Here is a 24,925-nt window from a genome sequence, read left to right on the forward strand (position 1 = left end):
ACCTGTTCCGGTGCCTCAGCACCCTCTGAATAAAGAATTTCTTCCTCATATCTAATCTAACTCTCTTCCCTCTTTTAATGTAAAGCCATTTCTCCTTGTCCTATCACTACACTCCTTGGCAAAGTGTACTTTTTCCCAGCCTTGTTTTTGGAAGCCATGTTGAGGTCTTAAAACTATTGTCATTCCTCATCTGCTGAAGGAAGCACAAACAGAAAAGTTATTTTGGCTCTTTGGTGTGACATTTGGCATTTTGCTAATGCATTTCCATTAGCAATTGCCTTGAAAATTTGAGCTGACTGCTAGCTTCACTAAGATGACATAAAAGTCATTTTAGATGTAAGATACAGATGGGATTGTAAGAAGTCTGTTTTGTCTGTCTGAAGTGAATATACTAGAGAATCGGCAGGTTTTTCTCAGGTGGCTTTCCTTTCCTGTTGAAATTTGCAATCTGTGGATAATAAACAATGTAAAAACAATTGTAGGAAGCACAGTGAAAACACCTTTATTTTTCCCTAGTAATTTATACAAATTTGAGCAGGCAAGTCCTAAAATCACTGGAACTGTTAATACTTCAGGTAACTACTACCTACATAGTAGAATTACTGTTAGAATGAAGTAATAGTAAACCAACTTTATGTATTGTGTAGTTGATGTGTATTACTGTGATTTCAGAGTTGAGTTGTCTTTATTACAAGTGTGGAAAAATAAACCAGGTGAAAACACAGATTTCAGGCAATTCTGAAAAGAAGAAATTTAAAGTTTGTTTTCGTACCTAGCTCTTAATAATTACATTTTAACATTAGTTTGAATCATCTGCATAACCTTCTAAACAACAAGAATTAGTTACTTGTAGGGCTTGCTATGAAATTCAATCAATATATTCTTCTAAAAAATAGCAGAAGTAATTTTGCAGCTTTTAGAAATAGTGCTTATTTAAATTGCAGAATGTCGATAAATTGGCCTTCAGTTCAGTGTTTTAGTTTCCACATGTATCTGTTAAGTATTGGAAAAAAATTAGGTAGAACATCAGTGATATTAAATGTAGTATTTCAGAATGCAGGTTTTGAGTGTTCACTGGTAATATGCATCTTGTTAGGTTGTTTTCCTGAGTTTCTGTTGTAATGTGGCCAACTTCTCAATTATGAGAAGGACTCTAATTCATTCCCCACAAGTTATTGTCCACTACATTGTTAGCCTTAGAAACACAACATTATTTAGTGAGATGGAATGTTGTGTAACTGGATATATTTTAGGGTTTTGAGAATTTGTCATGTTTCAGGGTCTGTGGTGTGTGACTGAATATATGTTAGGTTTCAGAGAAGTGCACATGCTCCAGGGTCTTCAGAGATTATTCTACTCAGAGTAGCCATTACCATATTGCCTAGAAATTGTTTGAAGAAAACTAACAATGAACATAACATGATTTTTACTATGACTTGTTACTTAGTATACTAAGACTTATGAAAAATTGCTGATACCTCATTTAGTTTCCTTTTGTTGGTTAAGGTTTTCCCAATCAACTTTTCCGATATATTTATTTTTTATTTTAAGAATTTGCCTTGCTTTCTATGATCTTTAGATATAAAATAATTTACACGTGATTCACAACCTTTGTATTCATTTATCCTTGTCTTATATGTACTTCTTCTTAGATAACTGTAGCAGATTTACATTTTAAAATTTTCATAATAGCCATTCACCGTGCTAGTAATTTTCTTTCTTATGTTGTTTTCTGATTTTACTTATATGATATAAAAGCTGGTATCTTTGTGTCTTTGACTAGATGCATGTTATATACTCATTTTGGGGATTCTTCATGTGCACAAAGCAAGCCTTAGAAAGCCTCTCTTTTCTGAATTACATCAGCCTTTATTCTAACATTAAATACGTTAATTATAAATACATACTTTTGTTTTTACTTTCTTTTTTTTTGGTATCTGGACTCATGGAACCAAGTTACAGTTCTGATTCAGTTCTCTAAATCTGCTTCCACACACTGCACTAAAGTATTTCCCATGTTGACACTTCATAATGTTCACTTAAGTTCATCATGATTACTTCAATGTTGTCAACAATATTTTTAATAATGACTTCATGTCCACCTCAGTCTTTTGGGTTCGGTTTTATTTTGCTTAACCATTCCCCCTGTTAAGTCGTATCACAAAGTACTCAAGAGTGGAGGTTGTTTAACTAATTTATCTCACTCTAAAAATTCCAGGTTGTCATTTTAAAATTTTAAGAATTTTCTTATTTTAATATCTGCAGTAAGAAAGTGGACAAAATACAATTCCAGTTCAATTGGTCTGTAAGATTATGGCAAATCTTGAGGTATATATGTAGATGTGTTATGGTTTCCTCTTTGCAGTATTAACCTTGCTTCAATAAATTAGTTAGAAAAATGACTGAGATGTCATGTCAAATAAAGGATGACACAAAAGCTGCAAGCTAAAATTTAAGTTTCTCAGAGGCTTATGGCATAATGTTACATATTCGGAGCTTTAGAATAGCCTTACTCTGTTTTTTTTTAGAAAGCGAACTTATTTGTAAAATAGAAATCTTTTCCCTATCCTGTACTTTTGAAACTTCATCTTTCTTGACTGTGGGATGAATGGTCCATGTATCAGTTTCACTCCTCAAAGGTAGGAATATTTCTGAGATGTTTAAGGAATGGTAGTTGTGTTTCTTCTTTGTTTTAAACATTGATACTTTAGGGAAAATAGTTACTTCCTTTCTGTAGTATAAATGAAAATGAGAATTATGTTGAACTCTTGCAGTAGTCTTTTGTTTTGGTTTCAGCTTTGGCTATGTTTGACTTTACTTCATCTTTCCTTACAGGATGAGTTTACTCTTGCATAGAGGCTTACCTCTGCACCAGTGGTTTTTTTTTCAGCTTCAAAAATTGCACATTTCATACAAGTTGATCAGGCTGTGAATGTTACTTGCTACAGTAGTTAAGCAGACCAATGCATGACTTTGACATAAATCTTACAACAGCTTGCCTATTTAGAAGCTTCATTTGAATGTACTAGAGATTAGGTTGCAGATCTGAGAGAGACTGTTTGGAAGGTGGAAAAGTGCAACAGAAATGTTTAGGTGTTTCTCTTGTTTAAGAATGAGCTGTCACTTTTAACATTGTATATTTCTTTGAACTGTTTGTATTTTTAATGCAGATACCAAATTACTTATGAATATACATAATTTCAATGAAAAGCAGATGTTTTTCATGCTGTTCCTCAGTTTGAAAAGGAGAAATACAAACAGCTTTACTAAAAGGCAATTTCAAAAAAAGGATGTGGTAGGATGCTATTTTTACATTTAGAACATTGCTTTGTCCTTTTTGCTGCTTATAACTTGCATCTAGAAGCTGAACTTCATATTACTTAGTAAAGTGGTTTACATCTTTGTTACAAAGCAAATAGAATTCACTTCTGCAAAACATATTTTGAAAGCTGATAACATCTTTGGCAATTAATTATTTATGACTTTTTCTTCTGCATAAATGCTTTTTAAAAGTAATAATTTGCTTTGTCTTAAACAGAAACTGTGGTTGCTGAAAGTGTTGTTGTCATTAAGAAACTGCTACAAACCCAGCCAGCACACCATGGTGAAATTATTAAGCATATGGCCAAGCTCTTGGATAACATTACAGTGAGTATTTTTGCACATTGCCTTGTTGAGTAATATTTTTCTTGTAGAGCAATAAAAATCACACAGTCTCCTTTGAATCTGAACCAAGGAAGGAAATAAATGTATTAGAGAAGTAGAACAATTTTTAAAATGTTTTACTTTTCATAAAATACAATTTTTTTCTCATTTTAAGAGGAAATAGAAGTTATCATGTGGATCAATTTATGCCTGAAGTTTGGGAGGCTACTTTTTAAGAAATACTTGAAATATTTAGTATTGCTAGTACTGTTATGACAAAATGAAATGTATTTAGACTTCAGAGCATGGAGTGGGTAAACTGAAATGAAAATAAGGGCAAGGGAGAACTGAACTTGAGGATTCTCAAACTATTCTCTTAATGATGTGTGGTGGAGTTTAAAAATCTCTGTATTATAAATTGTTTTTGGTACCTCTGTTTGTGGTTTAAACTGGTAGGCAGCTAAGCACCACACAGCTGTTTACACATATGCTCACCCTCATGCATCCCCTACCACAGTGGGATGAGGGAGAGAATTAGAAAAAAAAATTTAAAAAGTGCAAGAACCAAAGAGGTGGTTATCGCAGACAGGAGTACAGACCGGGAGAAGAACTCATTGAGAGCAGCCCTGTGGAGAGAGACTTGGGGGTCCTGGTGGATGAAAGGCTCAACATGAGCCAGCTATGTGCATTTGCACCCAAAAGGCCAACTGTGTGCTGGGCTGCATCAGCAGAGGACTGGCCAGCAAGTTGAGAGAGGTGATTATCCCCCTCTGCTCTGCCCTTGTGCGTCTCCATCTGGAGTGCTACATCCAGGTTTGGAAACTCCTGCATGAGAACAATGTAGACATGTTAGACCAAGTCCAGAGGAGGGCTACAAAGATGATCAGAGGGCTGGAGCACCTCTCCTATGATGAAAGGCTGAGAGAGCTGGAGATGCTCAGCTTAGAGAAGAAGAGGCTCCAGGGAGACCTCATTGCAGCCTTTCGGTACTTAAAGGAGTCTTATAAAAAGGATGGAGAAGCATAGTTTGGAAGAGAAGGATGGCTTGGGTAGATACTAATAGGACAAGGCGTAATGGTCTTAAGCTAAAAGAGGATAGATTTGGACAACACATTAGGAGGAAATTCTTCACTGTAAGGGTAGTGAGACACTGGGAGAGGTTGCCCAGAAAAGTTGTGGATGCCCCATCCCTGGAGGTGTTCAGGGCCAGTCTGGATGGGGCCTTGGCCAACCTGATCTAGTAGTGCTGGGTTGGCATCCCTGCTTATGGCAGGGGGATTGGAGTTAGGTGATCATTAACATCCCTTCCAATCCAAGCCATTCTGTGATGCTAAGTGATGTGGAATACACTTACTCACCACCAGCAAACTGATGTCCAGCCAGTCCCTGAGCAATTGCAGCCCCCTGGCCAATTCACCCTGGTTTTATGGGAGCATAACATTATCTGGTATGGGATTTCTGTTTGGCCAATTTGGGTCAGCCGTGCTTGTTGTGTCCTGTCCTAGCTTCTTGTGCACCCCCAGCCTCCTCTCTGGCAGCGCAGCATGAGAAGTAGTGGAGTCCTTGACTCAGGAACAACTAAAACATTGTTTTTTGTGTGTTAGCAGCACTTTTTTCATCACAAATTCAAAGCACAGCACCATAACAGCTACTAGGAAGAAACTTAGCTCTATCCCAGCTGAAACCAGGACGATATCAATTATTCTATACCTCTTACACCTTGATCAGGTCCCACACTTTCCAATACATTTCCATTGATTACCATCAATCTCCTGCCATTTCATATATGCACAAGTATCATTCCATTTGTCCGTGGGCCATCCTTCTAAAATGTCCATTGAGTTAATTTAGTCCATGACTTTGTGTTCCATCTGTCACAATAGTCCTTCAGGGCAGGAGAGATGGTATGTGTTATTGGATTGATGCATGCTGAAGCCAGCTCTCGTTCCATCACCACTGTGCTTGGCAGTTCAATCATTGCTGTACTTGCCCATCTCCATTAAGATTCATTCTCCATCAATTTGTGTGGTTCTTACTATAATACTATTGACGTGACACATAGTAGCCATAGTAGCAATGACCCCCTGCAGCCCCCTCGGTCAGCACAGCAGGAGGGCAGGAGGTACTCCAGGCATGCAGCAGCAGTTCCCCTGTGGAGCTGCAGCCAGTGGAGAGGAGCCCATGCAGGAGCAGGGGATCTGGGGGGAGCTGCTGCCCACCCATGGGGGACCCATGCTGGAGCAGTTTGCTCCTGGGGGATGGATGGACCCTGTGGGATGGAGCCGTGTGGGAGCAGTGCTTGAAGAGCTGCTGCCTGTGGGCAGCCCCCACAGGCTCAGTTCGGGAAAGATGGCATCCCGTGGGAGGGACCCACGGGGAGCAAGGGCAGAGAAGGACCGTGAAGGAGCAGCAGAGACAAAGCGTCAGAGACTGACTGCAGCCCGCATTCCCCGTTCCCCTGGGCTGCTTGAGGGAAGAAGGTAGAAGATGGGGGGAAGGTGATTATAGTTTTCTTTGAGCTTCTCAGTGTTCCAGCCTGTTAGTATAGGTAATAAATGTATTAATCTTCCTATGCTGAGTCTCTTTTGCCCATGCCTATAATTGTTGAGTGATCTCTCAGTCTTTATCTCGACCTCTAAGTCCTTTTCAGCCCTTTCCATTTGAGGAGAGGAGTGAGAAAGGACTTGTGGTGGAGTTCAGCTGCTTAGCTGGTAAAACCACCACAGCATTGTGCCCCAATGGTAGCCGAAATTGATCTCTCAATAATTATTTTTCTGTAGATGCTATAAATAAGACAGTTCAGTTTCCTAGAATTACATGTTTATTGATCACAGAATCACAGAATTGTAGGGGTTGGAAGGGACCTCAAGACATCATCGGGTTCAACCCCCCTGTCAAAGCAGGTTCCCTAGAGCAGGCTGCCCAGGTAGGCATCCAGGTGGGCCTTCATTAACTCCGGAGAAGGAGACTCCACAACCTCCCTGGGCAGCCTGTCCCAGTGCTCCGTCACCCTCACCATGAAGAAGTTCTTTCTCATGTTGGTGCAGAACCTCCTGTGATCCATTTTTTGACAATTGCCCCTTGTCCTATCCTCAGATAATGATTGAGCAGTAAATAGTTTCTAAATCAGTGAATCTTCTATTTTCCATAGTAATAAATGTGGGAATGTTTGGAATGTTAAAAGAAAAAGGGCATAGTCTTCTCAGTCCATTCTTTCAGAACATGCTGACCAGAACCTAAAGTGTCCCTGCAAGAAAACTGGAAAGGGACTTTTTACAAGGGCATGTAGTGATAAGACAATGGGTGGTGACTTTAGACTGAAAGAGACTAGATTTAAATTAGATATAAGGAAAAAAATCTTTGCTGTGGGGGTGGTGAGGCACCGAAATGGGCTGTCCTGAGAATGTGGTGCCCCATCCCTGGAAGTGTTCAAGGTGAGGTTGTATGGAGCTTTGGACAGCCTGGTCTAGCAGAAGGTGTCCCTCCCCGCCCAAGGCAGGGTTGAAACCAGATGATCCTTAAGGGTCCCTTCCAACCCAAACCATTCTGTGATTAAACAAATAAATCTTCTGCAACTGAAATGTGTTTCGGAACTGTTAGTCAAACTTCATAGTTTATGTAGAGGCGATATAATTGTACTATACTGTTCATATCCAGAATTTAAAGAGGCTGAGATATTGCTGCTAATTATATATCAAATAAGTATTACTTATTTTATAACAATCACCCATGTTTTCAGAAAATATGAGCAATAATTTGATTAATAATTATAGTCTTGTAAGTAATTATAGGATAATCTTACCATATGCATTTTCTGGCACTTCTCCAAATGGAGTTGTCATCTTACTAACACGTTTATTATACAAGAAAAAATAAGTATTTCATAAATATCCTATTTAACATTTGTAAATTTTGGTAGCTAATATTTATTTTTTTAAAATTAATACCTTAGTGGAAGTATTTCATATTATAAATACAGATAACTTTTTTGAAAATAACATTTTTTTACGTTGGATAAAGGGAAAAATAAGACATGCAGTACTTGAACCACTGTAAGATACTAGCATTCTACAGTAATGAGGCTGTACAGAGTAACAGAAGATGGTGGTATTGGAGAGCAGTCTCTGGAAAAGAATGGTAATAGAAATAAACCAAAAATCAAAATCTGAATCTGAACCCTGCCTCTTGTTCAAGAAAGCAGTTGTGATAGAGATGCTGTAGGCTTTCCAGGATGGTTGTTTAATTCTTGTTTGACAACTTTCACTGTAGTTTTTGAATAACAGCTGCCTGAAATTTATCTTCCTCAGATTTTTTAGAAATTTGGATTAAAGAAAAAAATTGGAAGAAACTCTTGTTTACAATGAATAGCTTTCCCAATGCTGTATCATTATCCTGAAATAACTTGCATTTTTGAAAATGTTTGAAAATTGCTTCAGACACTTCTGAAAGGGGTAAAGATTTTTATTCATGTTTAGAAAACAATACTTTATAACTGCTGGGGATGTGAGTTTAAAATTTCATTATCTAATAAAACATTACTGAAATTTCCTAGGTTTGCCCATGTAATTTAAATAATTATCTCACTGTAGGCAAGAATGATTGTAAGTTAGCAACATAGTTGCCTCAGTTTTTGTCCACTATAGGATATAAAGACACAAATAAATTATTCCTGACACTTAACAACATAAACGCGGAATACACATACGTACACACACAAACACATACGCTTTTGTTGAGGTGTGTTTTACACAGATGTTTATTCTCATAGAATCATAGAATATCCCAAAGTAGCCATAAGGATCATTAAGTCCAACTCCTGGCTCCATGCAAGACCACACAAAAATCAGACCATGTGTCTGAGAACGTTGCCCAAACACCTCTTGATCTCCATCAGGCTTGGTGTCATGACCACTGCCCTGGGGAGCCTGTCCCAGTGCCTGACCACCCTCTGGGTGCAGAACCTTTCCCTAACACCCAGCCTGACCCTCCCCTGTCCCAGCTCCATGCCGTTCCCTCGGGTCCTGTCGCTGTCCCCAGAGAGCAGAGCTCAGCGCCTGCCCCTCCGCTGCCCTCGTGAGGGAGCTGCAGGCCGCCATGAGGCCTCCCCTCAGCCTGCTCTGCTCGGGGCTGAGCAAATCAAGGGACCTCAGCCTCTCCTCATACATTTTGTCCTCTAGACCCTTCACCATCTTTGTAGCCCTCCTTTGGAGGCTCTTGATTAGTTTTATGTCCATCTTCTCTTGTGGCTCCCAAAACTGCATAGAGTTCTCAAGGTGAGGCCATACCAGCGCAGGACGATCACGTCCATTGACTGACTGGCTAGCAATGTCATTCATGGTTCATCTCAGGGTCTGACTGTCCCTTTTGGCTGCCAGGGCATACTTTTGAATCATGTTCATCTTACTGTCGATCAGAACCCCCAGATACTTTTCTGTGGAGCTACTCTCCAGCCTCTCATCCTCCAGCCTGTACGTATAGTCAGGGTTGCCTCATCCCAGGTGCAGGCTCTGGAACTTGCTCTTGCTGAGTTTTATGTGGTTATTGCCCAGTCCTAGCTTTTCTACAGCTCTCTGTTTTTACTGACCTCTTCTGTTAGGGAAATTTTTCTGTGCTCATTTTTCAATTTGGATTTAAATTTAAGAGACCTACCTTATTTTCTATGCAAAAGCATACCACTGTCTTGAAAGGACTCTTGCATTTAGACAAAGGAGAAACAACCGAATATGATATTGAGTGAGCTTGAAAGTAGCTGGGGGGCAGGGGAGTGCAAGCAAATAAATTATTTGGTGCTTCGTAGAATTGAATTTAATTTAATAGTATGTAAAACAGCAGAAAGAATGAACAGAACAATATCCAGTTAAAAAAAAGCATGTAAGGTAAAAATGAACCTTTTGATTGTTTTGCCATGTTTTAGTTTAGGTAAATGTTGAACACTTCACCACTAAAATAAAATCGGTGGGAACTGGATGGAATGACATTTTGCATTGGTGCCTGAATTTGTTGCCCTGATGTGGTTATAAGCTTCACTTGTATTAAGCTGAAATTATAATTGTCAATGATGAGGTGCCTAAAAATCTTCCATAGCAATGTTTCTTTCAGGTCATCTGATCTGAAACTTACTCATTCATACGGAAGATCTTCAGAAGCCATTTAGAAAGTAACACGATGTATAGTAAGCTAAATATTATATGACCAACTATAATAAATGTTAGAAAGTTCAATTAAAAAATACAGAGCTCTTGTAGATCATTCACTCTTTTTATAATAAAACTTTAAGACTAAGTATATTTCAGTTTGCCCTTTAACTAATGTTTCTTATATATCTAAAAAGAGTGCTTATTTTTCTCCCTTTGTTTTTGTATGTTCTCATTTATATGTTAAACTTTCACCTCAGGTGTGCCTAAGCAAAGATCTATGAGATCTATCTTCTGTGTGGTATTTGTTGTGTACCCAGATCTGTACACAGAACAGCTCAGTCTAGCTATATTCCAGGTTCTTTCCTCCACACTTCAAAAGCTGAAGGTCTGTTTTGTGCTTTTGTGTGTGTGTTGGTTTGTACTTTTTTTAAGATATTAAGAGAATAATTGGATCTCTGTATCATTATTTTTTTAAAGATCAGGAAGAAGTTACCATTTGGCTTTTAATCTGCTAGTGTGTTGTGATACTGACTGAATCTGAAAGTCCTCTTAACAGAGTAGCCTTATATTCAGCACTGGCCAATAATTGCTGCTTTAGGGATAAGAACTAAAATACAAGAGCAAGTTGATCATGATGTTCCTCCAACATACCTTCTCAGCCTCTTACTGGAGGCTTAAGATTGCTATCTGCATCATTATGTTCAGTAATCCAAAAATTGTACTCTAAATAACCTTCCACTCTTGTGAGAGGTTATTGTATCTCTTCTAAAACCTTTCCCTCTTCTCTTTGTCTTTCCTGATACTTGTGTGTTTTTTGAAATGGGGACACCAGAACTTGCACACAGTAGTCAGAATATGAAGAAATTTTAAGTAGTGGCATAATGTTGGGGTTTTTTTTGATCTTTTTGATCTTACTTTTCCTATGGTTTGTCTTCCTTTTGACTTCTGTTGAACACTGAGTTAATATTTCCAAAGAATTGTGGTTTATGATCCCAAGATATTCTTCACTAGAAAGCATTTGGATTCTGTGAGTATGTTTAGAATTTTTTTTTCTGAAGTTCTGTTGATGATCTTTCAAGGCCATCTGCGTCACCTCTGATAATTTAAAAATATTACTTAATTAGTCACCTGCAACTCTTCAGGCATGGTTTTAGTTTGGATTGCTTTGAATAATTTTGTGTCAGCAGACTTTGTCGCCTTACTAGGTAACTCCTCAGTTACTCACAGCTCTGTTGAGCTGCATGTTTTCTCCTACAGGTCCCTGAGGGACATTTAATGATTTTAACTTTTATTTGCAACTGTTTTTCTGTCTTTTACATTTCTTATGGCCTTTTTAATTCATGAGAGTACCTTTCCACCTGGTAAAGGATGGAGTTTTTACAAAGATGCTGATGAGGAGCTTTTTCAAAAGCTTCTAGAATATTTTCTCATTATATAATCATATCTATTTTTTTTAGAAAATGTCTTTCTTTTGAAACATCTATAGTCCAGAATTTGTCTAAGTGCAAATACTAGCAGTTTTAATCTGAATTAAGTTACAAGTGAATTGGCTAGACTAGGTTAATTAAATTGGGTTAACACCTGAGACTTTCTTTTTGTACCTTTTCTTTATGTTGACAGTTTGATGTTATCACATCAAAATCCCCTTTCCATTTCTGATTCCAAATAAACTTTTAAAAATTACAATTTCAGGATGCAGAAAATCAGACCTAATTTGCAATTTATTTGAATATCTACTTGTTTTGTGACAAATGTAGATAACCAAAATGGTTCATTTTAAGTTGTTCTTCAGCCTGGTATTTTGTGTACTAAGGTTAGAGCTGAATAACAATAACTTTTGAATTGTGCTGCTTAGAATGATCTGTTAAATCTTTATAGATGTTTCTCTCTAACTGCTGTAAGTAACCAGAATCTTAATTTGAAGGAAGAGAGTATGCCTGGTTTTTTGTTTGTTTTGTTTTGTTTTTGTTTTTGTTTTTGTTTTTGTTTTGTCATTGTTATTATTTCCCAATATTTATTTATTTTCCTCCAGACAGGTAATGGTTTAAAATGGCTGTAGAAACTGCTTTCTGGTACCAAGGCTTGAGAAGTGCACTTAACCACTTGCTCAGGGCACATAGAATAAAACATAAGGCAAAGTAATTTACAATCCTGTTTGCTTTTGAGGACAATGCAGAGCAGGGCAGAATAATGGAAGTATTATTTCCAGCATTTTTGTCGATTCAAGGTCCCTACTCATGCTATACTGGAAAAGGCAATGAAGGTCTAGAAGTGGCTTCATTTCTTGTTTGCTGTTTTGAACACTTCGGAAACAATGGCTGCAAGATCATGCACTTGATATTACATTGTTGAGTACTGGAAGACTTAAACAGGGAAAAAAAGTCCGAAAATATTGTGTGATTTTGACCTCAAATGAATCCAGTGACACTGAAACATTGGGTTCATCAGTTCCTCGTATATTTTTCATTAAAATGGCTTCCACTTAGAGTTTGATTCAAAAAAATCACTAATTGATATTGATTCTTATTGCACAAAATTGTGTTGAATATATAATATATTTATCTAGTAAGCTAACCACCTGATTAAAAGGCAGACTCTCATGAGATACATTATCTGTTTTTCATTGTCACTGTTTTTCAAACTAAGCTTTGTTTGCTTTGCTTATTTAACATTCTAAAATTATTTTTGCAAGATTTACATTTTGCAAACTGGTTTAATAGAGGGAAAAATTATGAGAATATAGCAGTGTGCATTTTTAGTGCTTTTAAAGTGTGGTCCTGGATTTGACCGGGAAAAGTATAATTCTAATGTTTGTCTTTCATAATATGTACTATTTTTGAAATTAGTCTGCTTTAAGAGGTATTTTTGCTTTATGAAAAGACAGTAATAGAAGAAGGGATGTTTCTAACAGGCTGCTGCCCAAAATGGGGTAGTTGGTGTTCTCTTGTTGAATTCTAATTTTTTAACAAGTCTATAATGAAATATTTAAGAAAAATAAATCTAGCATAACTGAAATCTGAAGTTGCCCATATATTCTTATTTAGAAGTATCTATCTGTACAGCAGGCAACTTGAACTGCTCCAATACTGGAAAATTTAATGTACCACTCAATTACTATTCTTTAGCCCAATTTAAAATAATAGATTGGGAGTGAGGTCTTAATGCAGTGTAACCTTTGGAACATTAGAAATAACCTCTTTCCCTTCTGAAATCAGTGTACAGTAATGACATCAGTCTTACTGTATTACAAGGAACATTTTCTAAGTACATTTGAAGTTTTTATATTTAGCAGTTGTTCAGCAGCTTGTTCCCCTCTCCCATACCAAAGGTCCCAAGACCATTTAAATTTTTTATCAATTCACAAAAAAGTTTTATCTTCATCTCATTCAATATTTATTTATATTTACGTATCTTACATCACTGTGTTATAGCACTCTCAATACAATATTTTGCCAATTATGAAGTCTCTTCCTCAAGTGTCTCTTCCTCCTTTTCAGAGGGATTTGTTGTTGTTGTTGGACTCTTCTGTTACCACTTTCCATGATATGGTTGATTTTTCTTTCAGTAGAAGCAATCCTTTGTTTATATTTTTGTTATCTCTGTATTTTGCAGCAATGTGCAATATAAAGTCAGGTACTTTGAGGCTGATGTTATTCAAAGAAGTTCCCGAGGTTTCTGGAGCAGGACAACATGGTTAATCATTACAATTTCTTGTGGATATAATCAGTACTTCTTCAATATGGTTTAGTGAGACATTTATTAGGGACTGTGGACCATAGTGTGGAAAATACTATCCTGAACCTTGGTTGTAGTTTGCAAGGTTGCAAATTGACTTGCATTTATTGTCTTTTATGACTGTAACTGAAAAAGTAGTACTGCCATGCTTAAATGCTTAATTAAATGCAATGCTTAAAGAGTAGGATTCTCAGCAGTTGTTTCCCATTGTAGTTCAGACATATATACATGCAATATAAATTATGGACAAATGCTGAAAAAGTAACTAAAACATAAATATAAGATAGTAAGAACTAGTGTTATGAGAATCTCAGTGATGAGATTCATGGGGGAAGATAAGCTCGAGAAATTCACCTAACACGGAGCTCGCAGTGATTTGAACGTAACCTTATTTAAAAAGATCTGTATATGGTGTAGGCAGTAATTGAAGATGTTAGTGCATGTTTTTACTTAGAAAAAAATGCTAAAAAAAGTTAGCTGAAATTGCAATTACAGTTGGAAGCTTTCCCCTAATTATTTTTTTTTTTTCTGAACTACAGTCAGTCATTTTACAGGATAGAACAGTTAACGTTTTTTCAACATGTGATGAACAAGAATCTATGTAGAACTGGCATTGCATCTGCAAACTATGGTGTTCAAAGACATGTTTATCCCTAAATGAATTTTCTCATCACATGCTTTTTCCATTCCACTCCAGGAAGGAAAATAATGTTATCAGGCGATATATAGTACAAATGCAATTTTTTATTTGATCACCAGGTAATACAGGATAGCCCACATTTGAAAATCGTGTGTATATTACTACATGTAACTCTTGACTGCTTATAGCTGCTTATGAAGTGTGATCTTCAGCTTCATTCTGTGTTGTTCCATTCTGCTTTCCCTCCATCTGTGACACTACTGTGCTTTTTAAGTCAGCACCATCTGCACTGGGAGTTCATCCAACAACTGCTCCTTCCAGTTATTTCAGAGAAATGCAGTCAAGTAGCTCCAAAAAAAATAAGACGAAGTTTTATATCAGAATATACGAAGTTTCTTATCAGAATATTTTCACTTAAGGAGTTAGATCCTATTCCAAAAAGGAGAAAACTGATTTTGAACTCTGGTCTACAGAATTCAATGTGCCTTGCACATTTGCAAAAACAGGGAACTTAGTGTCATAAAATTTTAAACAACAATGAAGAAAAGATAATAATGGTCTTAAATTCCTATGCTTTTAAAGTTGATGGGCAGGAGTTGAGAAAGCTGTGTTGTTGGAAACTGTGTAGTTGGAAACTACATGTATGAATATAGTCACAAAAAGCACTGTTGTTTCAGCGTGGTGTTCAACGTAATCTCATGGCAAACATGCCCAACTGAACATCAAACACTTGGATTTTCTTCTGGCTACTGCCTTGTACTGTGAACATGAAGATATCACTTCTGTATTTCTGTTTGCATTCCTGCTCTTTTTGCCTTCTCAACTTGTAATGTGTGTTTTTTTGGAATGATATGGGAAGATAAACATCTTTCATGTGTATGTACACTCAATCTACCGTAATGGGTGTGCTGAACAGGATTTAATTTGGGTCTGTATTTCTTTCACAGCAATTGTGTTTAAGTAGTATTTTGTTTAACTTCCTACTGACCACTGTGCAAGTAAACACATATTCTTTGTGAATATGTTAACTTAGAGTGTGTTATGTTTTCTCAGGTTCCAGTAGCAAGAGCCAGCATATTGTGGCTCATTGGGGAGTACTGTGAACGGGTTCCAAAGATCGCACCTGATGTTTTGAGAAAGACAGCCAAGAGCTTCACTAATGAAGATGACCTTGTAAAGTTGCAGATCTTAAGTTTGGGAGCAAAACTCTATTTAACAAACTCAAAGCAGGTAAGGCTTAAATACACAAGAGTATATATTTAAAGTCACAGTGGTTTTTGTGCAGTCTATATAGACCAGTGGTAACTTCTTTTATATAAATAACTAAAACTAGTCTACGGTATTCTATGAAGAAAAACTGAACATCAGGTTTTCAGAAGTCTAGCGGCCCAAATCTAAGACAGGAGTCCTTGAGTATGTTCTGTATTGTAAATATGAATATATTGATGAGATCACTCTTTTTTTTTTTTTGCCCCTCTTCTTTTTGAGGTTTGTAGATTTTTATTTTATTTTGTTTTTTAGTTCAGGTAAATAGATAGTATAGTAGTGTATAAATTGTATAAGTAATATCAGACTGGAGATTTTTTCAGCTGTGTTTTGCTGTTTTCTGGATCAAACAGCAGAATTTTCAGGGGACTGCTGTCAATTTGAATGAAAAGCTGCCTCTTTTTTGTTCAGGGTATCTAAACAGGCTAGCAACAGGCCTCAATGTCTTTCCATCAGTGCTCATCTTAAATACAGTAACTGCTTTCTCTTTTCTCTGTATTTCTTATTATTTCACTATTCCTTGTGAAGAGAGTGGGTTTTGATCATCTCTAGTAATAATCTTAAAATGACAGATAATACAGAAGGATGAACTTAGATCTCCATAGCTGTAAGAGGTGCCAGCTGACTCATTCATCTCAATGACAGTACTGTGAACTTTGTCACTTCCTAGCTATGGAATATAGCATCTTGACACTAATTTTTCACTGTAATTCCAATTATTACTATAAAAGGTTGTAAAAATGTTTTCCAAATATATAAGGAATAGGTTGTCTGAGATATATATGCTTTTCTTGGACTGCTAGACCTCTTTGTTTTCCAGTAGCTTTAACAGCATAAGATCTCACATCTCTGCAACTGTGGTGTCTTCTCTTTCCTTGATAGCTTTATCCAACTGCAGACTTGATCCATCTGAGACTTTATTCTGTAGGGCATATGGGAGACGAACTGTCTAACCTTCCATTCAGATAAGAACAAATGCTTGTCCTGTGCTAATGCTTAGCATTAGGTAGTCTAAAATGGGTGAGTAACAAAAGGTGACTTCTTTCTGTCAGTGCTCGTCTTAATGAAACTGCTGACAGAGCTAAGGTAAGATTGGTTTGATTATCTTAATTGTTTTCTATTGGCACATTATGTAAGATTTACTTATTTTTCTAGATAGCCAAAAATCCACAGCCTATAGTTAGATGGTGATTTTGTGATACTCCTTGTCCAGTTTCACATAATCTTGGTTTGAAATACAATAGTGGTGATAAAGCAGAAGAAACTGTCTCCTGAGATTTCTAGTAAATGATGAGTATCATGGAAGGGTGTTTTCCTCTTTTAGTTTTAGGTTGTGGAGTAATGAGTTTCCTTCTCAAGTCATCAAGATATTCATATACAGAATTTGAAAAGAGTAGGTTGATGATCTGGCTTGACTCAGAGCTCCTTCCAAATTAGAATACATATTTCTTCCTTTAAGAGCTCACAGCACTCTTTGTATAGCTACATCATTCCCAAGAATAAGAATCTTCTCTACTCACTCAAAATTGAAACATTTCTTTCTGGAGTGACTGCAGTTCCTAAAAAGTCCAGCCACTAATATTCACATAATTTTCAAGTTTCAAGCCAAAGGTTGTGCACGTGGTTGCTCAGTTGTCAGTCTGTCCCTTACTATCCATCTCCCTGTTTTCTCCTGGTGTACCCTACACATACTTCTGAATCCTTTATCTGTTTCGTCCAAAGTCTCAAAGATAAAATGTGTCTTCATTGAAAAAGTAGTGTCAGGACAGCAGAGAGAGACTTACAAACAAACAGACTTTTTTCCCCAGTTGAGGGTAGGACAGATAAAATTTATCTGTTATGTCTTGTTAGGAGAAAAGCAAAGAATTCTGGAGTGAATATGACTTTATTTTTTTCACTATCCATAGAATATCATATTTGATTTGCTGTTAATTTACTTAGTCATGTATTCAAATAGTTAATGCAACATGTTCAAAGAATACTTTTAAAATTCGGTGGTTTTCATAAGAATTTCCAGTAATATTCTTTAAATCCCAAGATCATCTCTTGGATTTGCAAAGGCTATGTATAGTTAAAAAACTTCAAGTTCAGAACTATCTGGATAAATATATAACAAGAACAGGCTTTCTTCTGGTTGTCTGTGTTGTTTAGTAAACTTACTTCCTTTTTTCATCACTTAGGGACATGTGAATCCTTGTGAATAAGCTATGTAACTGTCGAAGTGGAAGTCATGTGAGGGAAGCAGTTATGCAGAAACCATGGCACCTAGCTGTCTGAGCTGTTTGTTGCATGTTACAGGAGGAATACAGATTTTGATGTGTTTTTATTGTGTAACACAGTAGGAGTCATGCTAGAAAAAGATCCCAGGTAGTTGTCATGTGTAAACAATTTGTTGAATGTAGTTTAGCACAATATCCTTGTTATACATGTCTAAAGTATCAAGTTACTGCAAGCTAGAGATACTGAAGAGTGAATGAATTGCTGCTTCTCTGCCACTGTAGAGACTCAGCCATTGGTGATATTTGTATTAAAATATTCATCGAGCAGAGATCCGCCAAAAATGTAATGGCTGGTAATATAGGGCATGCACTAAATTCTTATCTAAAACTCTTGTATCTGGAAAGTTCTAGAAACATTGCTGAAGGATAACCTGCTGCATAGCTTTCACATTGGCCATACCAAAATGCACAAACAATAGCAATAGATGCTAAAGTAACAGTGGGGGTAAAAACGAGTTATTATGCGTAAATAATGAGCGTGTCTAGATAAGTGATGTTGGCATATAGTAATAAATGTATTATTTTTATATATCGGAATGGTTTGTCTTATTGTACTGTGAAGCAGACATGGTGTGCAAATTCTGTCATATTTCACCAAATTAACTTGCTTGCTCAAATAATTTTCAGCTTTTTAAGGATGTTCCTTTGTTGGTAAAACTGATGAGTATTCATTAATTTATTTTCAGATTTTAATTAAAATTGATTTTTTCTATTAGCTACCTCCATGTAGAAAAGCTTCTCTGACTTGTTTGGTTGAATTGCCATAAGACAAGAAAAAAAATAGTGTTTTCAAGTTATTTTCATGAAAACTATTCATGATATCTGCAAGGAGACTTCTTGCAGATATGAAGCATTCTTCCATATATATTGTATCTTTATTTGTATTGGACAATATGGAAGAGGTCTTTTAGGGGAGAAGAAGAAGGAAAGGATCACGGAGAAGATGGTCCAATTAAAGAAAATGTGGTCTCTCAGGATGAACTCTTTTTCTAGTTCATTAGTACTCATCAAAAAGGTGTCCACCATGATAGCAAGGTCCTCAACTTTTCCTGGCCCTCTAGCAATTCACTGACAAACACTTTTGTTTTTTTGTAATCTGTTCTGCTGAGCTTTCTCCTATGACAGGAAGTAGGCTTGTTTTACAGAGGCAACGTGATGACAGAGGCCCTCATATAGTTCAATCTAGGCTACCTGAGGCCACTCCCTTCCAATTCCATATTGATTAAACAACATAAATCATGCTTAAGTGCAGATTACATATATTCTGTCCAATATAGTTGTCTAAAATGTTATACCATGATATTGAAATAGCTGCCAGAAAGATGTAAAATGCATATAGAAAACCTTTCCCTTTTTCCAGTGCTAAATGGAAAAGAAAATGTCTTTTCACAGCACTGTTCTTGGATTTCATAAAGGAAAAAAAAAATGTTGCCCTGAATTTTTGTTAATTATGCTTTCTTTTTTTTATTATTCTAATGTACTACGACTAATTAATTCAAATCTTTGGTATGCTTTGGTATGTTTCCATATATTGTATTTTTTAAGATTAAAATAAAAACCAATTTTTGTTTACTGTGTACGTCACTTATAAGAATTAATATGCTGGAAAAAGTCTTTGTACAGATATAGAAAAACTGTAACTTGCATCCTCAAAGCTGAACTTTTCCCAGCATATTGTATGTCACAATATTGAATGTGTTTTTTTTCCATTTTTCTCCCCTCACATAATTGAAACTGTAACTGTTGTAACAATAGCATGATAAACAAAATATATGTACAAGCCTGTTTCTTTGTATAAAGAAATAAAATCCTCATTGACAATGTTTTAACCCTGTGTTGTTCATCCAGTCTGAGTTGTTATACTAAAAATTAACTACCTTATAATGGTAAATTATTTTTGCTCTTTTTACTATTTGCTTCACTATGAACAAAGTAGTGTACTTCTTTTGAATGTAGCTAATGGATACAAGTCTGTTTGGTATTATTGCTCTGTTTACACTACAGTATTTCTAAAGAATGGGGAAAGTTGTCTTTTTTTTTCAGTTTTAAAAATTTAACTGGATTATTAAAATTATTTAATACATGTTAATATTATCAGACATCAAATTAGGAAATCCTATTATGCTGTAAAAAGCTGTGATAATATAAGTTGCTCTCTTACATAAATAAATAAATGACCGATATTACTGGAGGCTTTAAGCTTCAAGAAAAAAATGGAAGAAGTCTTTTATCCTGGTTTTTAGAGGGCATCAGCAGCTTGCTTTTATGAAAAAGTAACAGCTAAATGCACTGCAAATAATTTGCAGTAATCCAGTTCAGTGATTCATGTGTCTGCTTTAATGGGTCATAATTCAGGATAAAGTAACTGAGTGCAGTCAGAGTGCAGACACTGCTTATGCCAGGGACAGTATCTCTTCATAAAACACACCTCAGCAGAAGCAGTTTGCCAGCCCCCTAATACCCTCTGATGTTTTGATGTCCTGCATATTTTTCCGATTAAGTTTTGAGTGCCATGTTTTTAGTTGTATTTCCACATTCATTATCCTCACGTAGACCCTTCAGCGGGTTTGCCATATATGATTATTTTTTTAATGATGCCTTTCTTTCCACTTCAGCAGTTTAATAATCTAGCACATGGCTGCTTCTCAGTACTCAGCATTCACCTCCCCAATACAGAAGAGGACATGTGCTTTGGCTTCAGAATTCCATTTGCAGCTTTAGAAATGCATATTCCCTGTGGAACAACATTTGTTTGACATAACCATTCATTTTTATTACCTCTTTAAATATGTTTATCCAGAGTTATCAATAATCATAAATAACTTGTATTCTGTTCTTGTCCTGTTTTTTTCCACAGACAAAATTGCTTACCCAGTACGTATTAAATCTCGGCAAGTATGATCAAAGCTACGACATCAGAGACCGTACAAGATTTATTAGGCAGCTTATTGTTCCGAATGAGAAGAGTGGAGCTTTAAGCAAATATGCCAAAAAAATATTTCTGGCACAGAAACCTGCCCCATTGCTTGAGTCTCCTTTTAAAGGTATGACTGCCAAAATCATTTGGTAAATGTTCATTGTGTAAAGGAATGTGACAGCCTATTCTATTTCAAATATGCTCACAAATTGCGTCACTTAGAAAACACAAATGATTAATATGCAAGAACACTCGCTCTGTTTACTTGCTTTTCAGCAAGCAAAGTTTACATGTTGCATACACATTGCATTTACCTGATAAACCCTGACAAACTGATCAGTTTCTGCTCATGTTAATTTTAAATTTGGTTTAATAACAGAAAGTATGTCTTTTGAGGGAAAATATTCTTTGATTTAGAAAAATATCTTTAGTTTTTATCTAGACTTTAATAGAAGGTTATTATTGTATTGTAAATGTATTATGAATCTGAAAAAAAAAATGAATCTCAGTAGATTAGATTTTTATTGTTTTTCCCCAAAGTGATAATTTTCCCAGTGCATTTTCCATCTATTTAGAAGAAAGAATCATTGTCTTCTCAAATAAAAAGGTTATTAGGTTATCTGAATTAAAAGTACTCTGTTATTGTGATAATTTGCAATTTTAATTTTCATACTTACGTTTAAAGCTGTAAAAAGAGCTCCATTTTGAAGAAAAACTATTAAGATTCTGGATGTGTTTGTGCCAAGACATGTATATGGATTGTTTAACTGTGCTGTCATTCTTAATATTCACAGTAAAGTAATTTTTAGAGAAGCTACATTTCAGAGCAACACCTCTAAACACACTGACTGATTAGCTTTTTTATTGACCATTATGGGGGAGATTATTGTAATCTATGGACTGAAATCAGTTTTTTGACCTATGAAGAGCTTCCTAGTTTATATTTATTCCATGACATTTGAGGTAATATAATGGCAATTACCTTTAGCCTGATTAAGATTGCTCTTTGTGGTAGAGCTCATGTTGTTTGTATATTTTCCCCTCCCCCCGTTTTTTTAATAGATCGAGATCATTTCCAGCTTGGCACCTTGTCTCACACGCTGAACAGCCGAGCTACTGGCTACCTGGAGCTGTCTGACTGGCCAGATGTGGCACCTGACCCTGCCGTGCGAAACGTTGAAGTGGCTGAGTCGGTATGTTGGCATCATTGAAAGTAACTTTGCTAAACACATGCGCCAATACAGAACATTATCTTAAAATATAAGTACTTAAACATGTTTGTGCTGTACTGAAAACTTTTGATACATGTGATCATCCATGTGGCTTGTTTTAGCTTGGAAATGCAAAATTTTAAGATCTGCAACATACTCGCTGTTTGTTTTCAATGAGAGAACTGGGTCAACTGTAGGCCACTTCCACTTCACTTGTAGACTAAATTAACTTTCTTCCCCTCTATCTCATTTTTTTATTTCACACTTCTTGTATTCACTCTGCCACAGTATGGTAATTGTGGTTAATAACTTTTATTGGAATACCAAAGTAGTAGGTGAGTGGCGGCTTATTAGTGTACAAATGCAAGTCTTAAAAGAAAAAAAATCAGTAGTATACTGGGAGCAGCAGGGGAAGAGATTATGTATGTTTCAAAGTGTAAAGTTTGGAAGAGACCAGGGTTTACATTTCAGATGATCTGAATTAGGAAAGTTTATAAAAAGAAAATGTCATCTGTTAGTGCACTACTGATTTGTTGACTTTACAGGACTAGTCATCTACTACAGCATTCCATTACTAGCTTGTAAACTAGCAGGCAGAGTCATGTTCTGGTTCTGGAGCTGTGATTTATGCATTGGGTATCAGAGTACTAATAAATGTCAGTGAAAGCTATTGTACAATAAAAGGAATTGAAATGTACTGTAATATACAGAACTGGTGATGCTCTCAGAGATACAGGTCTTGTAACAGGTCTTACCAGAGAAGCACATGGCCCTTGTCCTGAGCCAAATTCCACACTAAATTGCACATGAATTAGTTTGCATATAAGATGTTAGAAATAGAATGAGTGGAGGAAGTGCTAAATAATGGGTATGACTTGTAGAGGCCAGTAAACAGCGATGTGGTAGAACAAACATTTCTCTTTAGTACTTCAGTATTGCTACTTTACCTTCTTATATACATTTCAGGAAAAGAGATATTTGTGTACAAACTTCTGAAAGCTTTTATGAGGAGTGTCTGACAGCAATCATCTCAAGGAGTGTTATTATAAATTATAAGGTTGGCATGAAGGAATGTATGGAGGCACCTTTGTCCATAAAAAACAAAAAGCATTGCAGGAAATTGATAAAATAGAGTAACATCCATCTACAACATAACAGAAAACATCTCCTTCTGACCATTTAAACCTCAAAATAAACATGAAAATCCTTTACCCTAGGCTCTCTGAAAATATTTTCTTTGGAGAGTGCCTCATTGTCATTAATTTTGTGGTTCCTCTAATCACAGAATCATCTAGGTTGGAAGAGACCTCCAAGATAACCAAGTCCAACCTCTGATCTAACACTAAACAGTCCTCCACTAAACCATATCACTGAGCTCTACATCTAAACGTCTTTTGAAGACCTCCAGGGATGGTGACTCCACCACTTCCCTGGGCAGGCCAATCCAATGCCTCACAACCCTTTCAGTAAAGAAGTTCTTCCTAAGATCCAACCTAAACCTCCCTTGGCGCAACTTCAGCCCATTCCCTCTCGTCCTGTTGCCAGGCACATGAGAGAACAGAACAACCCCCACCTCGCTACAGCCTCCTTTAAGGTACCTATAGAGAGCGATAAGGTCGCCCCTGAGCCTCCTCTTCTCCAGGCTGAACAAGCCCAGCTCCCTCAGCCGCTCCTCGTAGGACTTGTTCTCCAGGCCCCTCACCAGCTTCGTCGCCCTTCTCTGCACCCGCTCAAGCACCTCCATGTCCTTCTTGTAGCGAGGGGCCCAAAACTGAACACAGTACTCGAGGTGCGGCCTCACCAGAGCTGAGTACAGGGGGACGATCACCTCCCTAGCCCTGCTGGTCACACTGTTCCTGATACAAGCCAGGATGCTGTTGGCCTTCTTGGCCACCTGAGCACACTGCTGGCTCATATTCAGCCAACTATCAACCAATACTCCCAGGTTGTTCTCTGCCAGGCAGCTTTCCAACCACTCATCTCCCAGCCTGTAGCTCTGCTTGGGGTTATTGTGCCCCATGTGCAGGACCCAGCACTTGGCCTTCCACCAGCTCAGGGTACTGGGTATCCAGAGAACAACTGGTTTTGCCCCTAAAGACTGAGTCAAAGAAGGCATTAAGCACTTCAGCCTTTTCCTCATCTCTTGTAACTAAGTTTCCCCCCGCATCCAGTAAAGGATGGAGATTCTCCTTAGTCCTCCTTTTTGTGTTGATGTATTTATGAAAATATTTTTTGTTATCTTTAATGGCAGTAGCCAGTTTGAGCTCCAGATGAGCTTTGGCCTTTCTAATTTTGTCCCTGCACATCCTCACAACATCCTTATAGCCGTCCTGAGTGGCCTGCCCTCTTTTCCAAAGATTATAAACCCATTTTTTCTCCTAAGCTCAAGCCACAATTCTCTGTTGAGCCAGGCTGGTCTTCTTCCCCGCCAGCTCGTCTTTGGGCACGTGGGGACAGACCGTTCCTGCGCCATTAAGATTTCCCTCTTGAAGAGCGCCCAGCCTTCCTGGACCCCTCTGCCCTTCAGAACCACCTCCCAAGGGACTCTACCGACCAGTGTCCTGAGCAGCTCAAAGTCAGCCCTATGGAAGTCCAAAACTGCAGTTTTACTGATCCCCCTCCTGACTTCGCCAAGAATAGAGAACTCCACCATTTCTTGGTCGCTCTGCCCAAGACAGCTCTTGACCACCACATCTTCCACCAGTCCTTCTCTGTTTGTGAAGAGGAGGTCTAGTGGGGCACCTCCCCGGGTAGACTCACTAACCAGCTGCATCAGGAAGCTATCTTCCGCACTCTCCAGAAACCTCCTAGACTGTTTCCTCTGGGCTGTGTCGTGCTTCCAGGATATGTCAGGGAAGTTGAAGTCCCCCACAAGAACAAGCACTGACGATTTTGCAACTTCTGTCAGCTGCCTGTAGAACTCCTCATCCGTCTCCTCATCCTGGTTCGGTGGTCTGTAACAGACCCCACCAGGATGCTTGCCTTGTTGGCCTTCCCGCTGATCCTAACCCATAGGGACTCAACCTTGTCATTCCCAGCCTCAAGTTTCACAACATCAAAACTCTCTCTGATATAGAGAGCCACACCACCACCCT

The 24,925-nt window shown here is 37.3% G+C and overlaps 1 protein-coding gene across 2 annotated transcripts in view; it reads left to right on the plus strand.

Moving 5' to 3' along the window:
• Positions 1-24,925, plus strand: part of AP3B1 (adaptor related protein complex 3 subunit beta 1) — a 167,218-nt gene that overhangs the window by 73,147 nt on the left and 69,146 nt on the right. For both annotated transcript variants that reach the window (XM_084503559.1, XM_084503558.1), the window contains exons 14-17: positions 3,539-3,648; positions 15,211-15,387; positions 20,560-20,746; positions 21,682-21,812. In XM_084503559.1, coding sequence (XP_084359685.1) covers positions 3,539-3,648; positions 15,211-15,387; positions 20,560-20,746; positions 21,682-21,812 — 605 coding nt within the window. The remainder of the gene's footprint in view (positions 1-3,538; positions 3,649-15,210; positions 15,388-20,559; positions 20,747-21,681; positions 21,813-24,925) is intronic.

The sequence above is a fragment of the Aythya ferina genome (genome assembly GCF_964211825.1).
Source record: "Aythya ferina genome assembly, chromosome: Z".
Classification (NCBI taxonomy): Eukaryota; Metazoa; Chordata; class Aves; order Anseriformes; family Anatidae; genus Aythya; species Aythya ferina.